The following is an 8,076-nucleotide window of genomic DNA, read 5'->3' on the forward strand; positions in this document are numbered from 1 at the left end:
TAGGCAATTCAAAAAAAAAAGTACAAGTGGACAGTCAATTTATAGAGGTATATGAAGTCTTTAGCAATCAAAGAAACATGAAAAATAACAATGTCATTCATTTTTAACATCTATAAAAATAGTGAAAGTTTTACAGAGAGAAAGAGAGAGAGAGAGAGAGAGAGAGAGAGAGAGAGAGAGAGAGAGAATCATGGAATTCTTTCTCGTTCTTTTTCTGTTATTCCAAAGACTTCCCCTGAGCACCTCCTAAATGGGCACCACTAGTCCTGCACCACTCACTATTTAACCAGAAATACAAACTGCAAATATCCAACTCTTACGCTCAATCACATGTACTTTAAGTACTAGCTTATATACTTGAAGAACAAAGTTTCCAGTTCTGAGAAACTAGATAAAATGATGCCAGAGATGAGGAAGAAACCAAGGGGAGAAAACAAGCAATCAAGAAAACCAGAACAGTGTTAAATGTACAAAACATCTTGCAAAAAGGATGACTTTAATGCCATTGCACCAAATCTTTAAGTCCAGGTGAAAAGGGGGTGAAAGTATCATTGGAATTACCCTCTCCTAGAAGAACCAAAATATATCTTGCTTCACTACTATTTTTAGTAGAAAGTTTTGCAAAAGTGAAATATAGCAATAACAGGAGCAATGAAACAATAGACAGTTCCTGTACTATAATGCTAAATTTTCAAAATTTGAATGCTAAAACCTTTACTAATATAATTACATTTTGGATAAAATTTCAGATTTGTTCTTGATTCCTGAAGTTAATTCTATTTTGTTGATCTTCAGATTCAGCTTTAGCTTTAGCCAAATATTGACTTTAACACCTCAACATTGGGCATTTGGTCAAAATGTGTTTCCAGTGACCATATTTTAAGGAAACAATTAGATCTATGAACAAGGTTTATGAAAGCATATATTTATCACAACATTGTTTATTAAAATTAGAAAAAAAATAGAAACAACTGTCTAAAATACTGACATGGTGTGATTTCTAAGTTCTAGCTGTAGTTAGTCTCCCTTAGAATATGTGTCCTAGAGATAACAGACTTATTAAGGATATAGCAACTTGCCTTGTACAAAAGGACTAATTTACACCCAAAGTGTCTCTTACGGATGAAGACACTAGTGAGGACAAAGAGCAGATTTTGGAGTGCCAGAAGACTATTTTATAGCCTTTCCATTAACTTGCCACACAGGGGTACTGTTCATCAACAGTCATAATTTATGCATGAATTCTGAGCACAACTGTTGTTACTGTAGAAAATCAGTCAAAGCACCAGGGAGTTTCCCCCATTAGTCATGATGGTGTATGGGGAGGTTCTTACACCAAGTGTGCCAAGAGCTAGAAAGATGAATGAACAAGACCCACGTGCAGGGAAAGCTAGAAAAATGAATGGACAGGGCCTGAGTGTGCCAAAAGCTAGAAAGATGAATGGGCAGGACCCAAGTGCCAAAACCTAGAAAGATGAATGGACAGGACCCCAGTGCCAAAGGCTAGAAAGATGAATGAACAACCACCACCCCCCATCCCCCAAGACATCAAAAGCTAATGAGGTAATTGGGGGAAATGAAAAGCCCTCCCCTCCTTACCCTTATAAGAACCCAGGGCTTGAGCAGGAAGGAGGAATGGTCTTTGAGATGGGAGTCCACCATTCTCCCAGAACTCAGCACCCCTTCCTTTTGCACCAGCACCTGTCTCACGAGTTTGGCTTTCCTCGTAGCAGGCAACTGAACCTGTTTTCAGCTACACCATGACCCTTTTGTACCTTTACTTTGACAATGATCTCTCCCTCACTAAAATGAACACTTCTCTAGGCTCTCTAACTCTGATCTTAATGTTTGGTAAGTACATTTTACTTAAATGTTTTTTACTATTTAAAAATAATGAAAACATTCTCCAAAAAGTGCAACTCTGGTCAAACCCATAAAACAAGCAATTTTTTTCCCTACAGGAGGAACCAGTGACAATTCAGTCAAACAGACAGGTCAAGTTATTGTCTCAGAAGGAGGACATGTGACTATGAGTTGCTCATAGATGTCCACCAGGTACCCTACTCTTTCCTGGTATGTCCAATGCCCCAACAAAGCTCTGCAGTTTCTCCAGAGCAAAACAATGGAAAACAGCAAAAACTTTGGAGCCAGAAATGTGAAAGACAAAACTCCCCTATTGTGAAATCCTCAGTCCAGGTATCAGACTCGGCATATATTACTGTCTTCTGAGAGACTCAGTGCCTTGGACATGGGGAAGCTGTACAAAAACCTCAAGGGCCCAAGTGAGGTATGTAGCGAGACTGGGAACCTCAAGTTGAGGAGCACTGTTCTCTCTCACAGACAGCTTATTGGAACATTGCTAGGAAAAAAAAAAAAACAGAAGAAAAAAAAATCAGCTACAACTGCCTCTAATTCCAGGGGTGCAGGAGTTCTTTGACTGAAAATGGGTTAAGGGGGAAAGGTCTCAGATAATGTGCCTGCTCTCAGTTAGGTCAGGTCTCTCCTGTCCTTGAAGCTTCCTTGCATAATGTTTAGGAATTATATTCTAATGACTTGAATGCCAGTCCTGGCTCTATTAGTTATAAGCTATGTAAATTTATTACATTGATTGATGTCTAAGAGATTTAGTTTTTTCACCTGTGAAATAGAAATAAAAATATATTTCTATTTTTTTATTCCACAGAATATAGCATGGAGATAAAGTGTGAAAAAGTAGGCTAAAAGGGACAGATTAGCTCTCAAAGCATCATTTGGAACTAGCAAATCCCATCTTAGCAGTTCTGCCCTCTAATAGCAATCTCTCTGCCTAATCCTGCCCATTTCAACAGTGCTTTCCAACCCACTAGTTTATCCCACCACCCCATTCTAACCTCACATCAGCCCCAGTCCATTACGATCAATGTGACATTTTTTTTTTCTCATTGACCCCTTTCTGAAGGTCCCAATTAAAAAACTGAGTGGAGTATTTTTAAATAGACTAGAGGCCCGGTGCACAAAAATTTGTGCACTCAGAGGGGGGTCCCTCAGCCCAGCCTGTGCCCTTTCACAGTCTGGGACAACAAAGTTTCAATTATAGAAGGTAAATAAACCTGGGGATGACCACCTGCTGGCTTAGGCCCACTCCCTGGGGATTTGGCCTAAGCTGGCCATCAGACTTCCCTCTGGCATCCCCCCTCGGGGGATGTCCACTTGCCAGCAGGGAGCAGACCTAAGCTTCAGTTGGACATCCTTAGAGCTGCTGAGGAGGCGGGAGGGGCTCCCACCACCACTGCTGTACTGGCAGTCATCAGTCTGGCTTGTGGCTGAGCAGAGCTTCCCCTGTGGGATTGCACTGACCACCATTGCACTCCTGCATTGAGCGTCTGCCCCCTGGTGGTCAGTGTGTGTCATAGTGACCAGTCATTCCCAGTTGTTCTGCTGTTAGGGTCAGTTTGCATATTACCCTTTTATTATATAGGATAGAAGCCTGGTGAATGGGTGGGGGCCAGCTGGTTTGCCCTGAAAGGTTCCCTGATCAGGGTGGGGGGTCCCGCTGGGGTGCCTGGCCAGCCTGGGTGAGGGGATGAGGGCTGTTTTCAGGCTGGCCAAGCCCCCCCAGAAACAGAAGCTCCCAGCCTCTCCTTTTTTTCTTTTTTTTCTTTTTATTCTGGGATTTATTTACCTTCTATAATTGAAACTTTGTTGCTTTGAGAGGAGCTCAGAGTCAGCCAGGGTGGGCGGGAGGGAAGCCTCCTGATCGGTTCAGCTCCGTGGCCACAGCCGGCTGAACGCAGGTATCTGGGGTTTATTTACCTTCTATAATTGAAGCTTTGTTGCTTTGAGTGGAGCTCAGAGCTGCTGCGACAGGTGGGAAGCTTGGCTTTCGCCATCATTGGGGCAACCATGCCTCCTGCTTGCTCCAGCTCTGTGGCTGCTGGCCACCATCTTGGTTGGGTTAATTTGCATATAGTCGCTCTGCTTGGCTGGTGGGCATGGCTTAAGGCATAGCAAAGGTATGGTCAATTTGCATGTTTGTCTTTTATTAGGATAGATAGATAGATAGATAGATAGATAGATAGATAGATAGATAGATAGATAGATAGATAGATATAGATAATGAAATATCACTCTCTTCCTTAGGGTGGAAGAATTTTGTAATTCACAGAAATTACAATATTTATGACCTCATGCCACTAATTTTTGTGAAGTTATCTCTGCTTTATACATTCAAAATAATACATTTTGAATCAAAACAGTCAATATGGTGTTTACCTTTTCTTTTTTAAGGAAATAGAAATATCAGTATTCCAAGTTCTCTCAAATCAGGCTGCTTTCTTTTTTTCCACCTTCATATGGAGATAAAATAAGACAAAAAATAAGAAATGATCGCTTCTCGGCTTTTTGGCTAAGATCAAGTGTAGTAAAAAATAAGAAATGCCCTATATAATATTAAAAAGACAACATAAGCTATTTAGTTTATTCCCCAAACTGTCATTGATCATCTGAAAACTGAGGGATTTGGCCAAGACCAACACTTTGATAGGATGAATCCTATCTAATAATAGACAAAGATTGAAATTAACCATACCTCCGATACGCCTCCCATTGGCTAATCAGCAAGCTATGCAAATTTACCACCAACAAAGATAGCGGCTAATTTGCATACTGCAGGCAGATGCCCCTGTGCTGCCCAAAGCGAGATCCTGGCCTGCCTTGTCTTGGGCGGGGTGGGTGGGGTGGGCAGGGAGGGCAGGGTGAGCGGCAGCGTGATCCATGAGAGGGCACAGGTTGGGCTGAGGGACCCCCCTTCCCTGCCAGTGCACAATTTTTTGTGCACGGGCCTTCTAGTAGAAAATAAAGATGTAAAAAAAAATACATACATACATACATACATACATACATAAGTAAATAAAATTATTATGTCCTCCTGAGAAAAGACCAGACTCCACAAATGAATGAGTTAGAGATCTAATGTACAGGTATGATGACTACAAGTTATGATACAGTATTGAACACCAGAAACAGGCTGAGAGGTAGATTTCACATGCACTCATCACCAGAAAAAGAGTAGTAACTATGTGAGATGATGTGCTAATTATCTTGACTGTACTAATCATTTCATCATGAATATGTATATCAAATCATCATATGGTGCACTTTAAATATATGCACTTTTTATTTTAAAATATATAAAGAAAGAAAGGGGGGAAAGGGTAATAACTGAACCTACCCGGAGGATTGCTGTGAGAGCTAAGAGATAATGTATTTCCCAATACTCAATTAATGATAGCTTTTAATTTGAAAAAAGAAAAGACAAGACTTACCAAACTCCTGATTTAAGAAAGGAATTTAACACATCCTCTTATTTCCTCATTTTACTGAGGTTGGAATAGTAGAGGGAAGTGAAAGTAGTAACTAAGCAGACATGTCACATAATTGAGAACTGATAAGAAATACCACAAATCTCAGAGCTAAGCCATTGGGGTTGACCTCCGGTGATAGCATGAGGAACACCTTGGAGTACCCAACAATAAAATAACCATTTTCCTCATCATACCATGAGATACCAAGCTGACTTGTTTCTTATAAATTTACTAGTGGCCTGGTGCATGGATTAGTGCACATTGAAAGGAAATTAATTAGAAAAAGTATTTTAATATCGCTATTTGCCCTTTCACGATAAAAAAGTGTCAACCAAATTCACAATCAACAATGACAGATCGAAACACATGCGTGTGATTAGCACCAGCAAGAGCTTTATATACATAGATAAACTTTCTTAATTAGACCTGCTTTCTGAGTTAGCTAAACTTTTTCCAGCCCAGTGAAGCACCCCAACTTCTCTTTTAGGTAATTTTTAACAACACAGCAGTAAATATCTACAAGAAGCAGATTATTATTGTAAATCACACAGGGAAAACAAAGGGTAAACTATTTAACTGCAGCAGTGTTTGACTATATTCTGCACAGTGAGAAAACCGGAAGTCATTTTCAAGATCCACCATTTCTTACTTTTTAGTCAGGTCAAGTTTCTAAGCTTTCTAAAACTCTGTTTTCCAGCTAATGAAAAGAAAATAGGATTCCACTGAGTCTCCTATCTACCTACACCAGAACTTCTGTGAGGGTCAAATGAGATAAGGCACAGAAAAAGGCTTCACAGACATTTGATTAAAATGTAAAATGTTTGCACCTGGCTATAAAGCAAGTCATGTTTCTGGGCTGAAGAAACTGCAAGGAGGCCAGTCATTGCTAGGGAGAGGAAGCCAGGCATTGCTGCGTGACATCATTACCCAGTGCCCACAGCAACCATTTCTGGGCTACGCTGGGCTGTGGGCCGCATTTTGCGCCATGAGGTCTCAGCAGCATTGGCTGTGATTTGGTGGGCTGTCGCTCTGGGGTGGTGGCAGGACCTGTGTACCACTTGAGTGGAGCTCAGAGCTGCTGCGACAGTTGGGAAGCTTGGCTTTCTCCATCATTGGGGCAACCATGCCTCCTGCTTGCTCCAGCTCTGTGGCTGCTGGCCACCATCTTGGTTGGGTTAATTTGCATATAGTCGCTCTGCTTGGCTGGTGGGCATGGCTTAAGGCATAGCAAAGGTATGGTCAATTTGCATGTTTGTCTTTTATTAGGATAGATAGATAGATAGATAGATAGATAGATAGATAGATAGATAGATAGATAGATGGAAATGCATCGCATCTCGCTCCTGCCATCCCCAACACTCAGTAGAGACTACAATACTTAGAAGTTATACACAACGGCCATAACTGCTGCATGTCTGTTCATAACAAACAAACCATAGCATATTTATACTGTATCACATCGAGTGCTTATAGAAATCCATTTATATATTGCTTGTATAAAATCTTTTTTTGTAAAAAATATTTAAAGAAAGTATAAAAAACATGTGCAGTGGAAAGCCCTGCCAGGACAACCAGTCTGTACACATTCAGTGAGTATGTGCTTTGGAAGGGCGCCTGTGCCTCGTGCCCACAGCAACTCCAGCAGGGCCAGTGAGGGTGCACCCCGGCTGCCACTCCAGGCAGGACTGAGCTGGACCATGGTGGGCGGGTACAGCAGGGCCTGGCACTGTGCCCTTCTCCAGCCTTGTATCAGGGTCAGGGTCAGGGTCAGGGCTGACATATTGCAGTTTCACTCTGAGTTCCATACTCAGCCTAATTTTGGTTGCAACTCATGGCTTTTCCTGGCTGCTTGGAGGTCCTTTGGGTGGGTGCCCTGGTGAAGAAGCCAGAGAAGCGCCCACAGCTGCCTGGTTGGGTGTCTCTCCAGCCAGAGCCTCTGCTCTGCCTCCTGCAAGCCTGGCCCCAGGCAGAACAGGCCCCCCTCAGGACTACTTTAGTCTCAGCACTTGGTCCTGGGTTTCATCAGCCTGGGTTTCTTCCCCTGGTGTGGCTGATCTGAGTTTCACAAAAAAGCCCGGCTGATGCTGGCTGTGCTGAGCCTCATTGAAGACTTTTTCATAAAGAAGAGCAGCAAGGAAGAGCCCTCTGGGACCCTCCTCCTCCTCCTCCTCCCTCTCCTCATCTCTTCCTCCTCCTCTTCCTGCTCCCAGCCCATGGTCACTTCTTCTCCAGCTGCTCCAGCAGTGGGCTGCCTTCTGAGTCGGGGGTCTTAACGCTGTAGTTCCTGACGATGCAGGTGGGGCGATGCCGGCTGAGCATCAGGATGAGCTGCTGCCACTCCCGCCTCAGCTCCTCCATCTGGGTGTTCAGCTCCGCATTCATGAGCTCCAGCCACTCAGATTCCCGCTGCAGAAACTCCTTCCGCTCCTTCTTCTTGTCCAGCATGGGGCTGCCGCCACTTTGTTCTTTTCCCAGCGCCTTTTCCTCCGCACTACTTGTAAAATGCCAATCACATAAAATTTTCATGATGATTCAATGTTATATCAAATATATATCCAGGGATCTAAGTCTTAATATTTAGTGCCCATCCACTCCTTCTCAGCTCTTAATAATAAGATTTTAATTCTCTATTCATTAAAAAAACAACTATTCAATATATGAAAAGCTTTTTTCAAATTGATTTTTAGATAGAGAGTGGAATGAAGAAAGAAAGTGAAACATCGATTTGCTGTTC

At 42.4% G+C, this 8,076-nt stretch overlaps 1 protein-coding gene across 1 annotated transcript; it reads right to left on the reverse strand.

The window, feature by feature from the left end:
* Positions 1-7,506: 7,506 nt before the first annotated feature.
* On the reverse strand, positions 7,507-7,809 carry LOC132240144 (jun dimerization protein 2-like). The gene has a single exon (XM_059707492.1). It carries the CDS (start codon positions 7,785-7,787, stop codon positions 7,560-7,562), a length of 228 nt encoding a protein of 75 aa, XP_059563475.1. The 5' UTR covers positions 7,788-7,809; the 3' UTR covers positions 7,507-7,559.
* Positions 7,810-8,076: the final 267 nt, after the last annotated feature.

The sequence above is a fragment of the Myotis daubentonii genome, chromosome 1 (genome assembly GCF_963259705.1).
Source record: "Myotis daubentonii chromosome 1, mMyoDau2.1, whole genome shotgun sequence".
Lineage (NCBI taxonomy): Eukaryota > Metazoa > Chordata > Mammalia > Chiroptera > Vespertilionidae > Myotis > Myotis daubentonii.

What these genes read in the sequence shown, in the direction of transcription:
- LOC132240144 (XM_059707492.1), bottom strand. Translation starts at nt 7,787, where the DNA reads ATGCTGGACAAGAAGAAGGAGCGGAAGGAGTTTCTGCAGCGGGAATCT.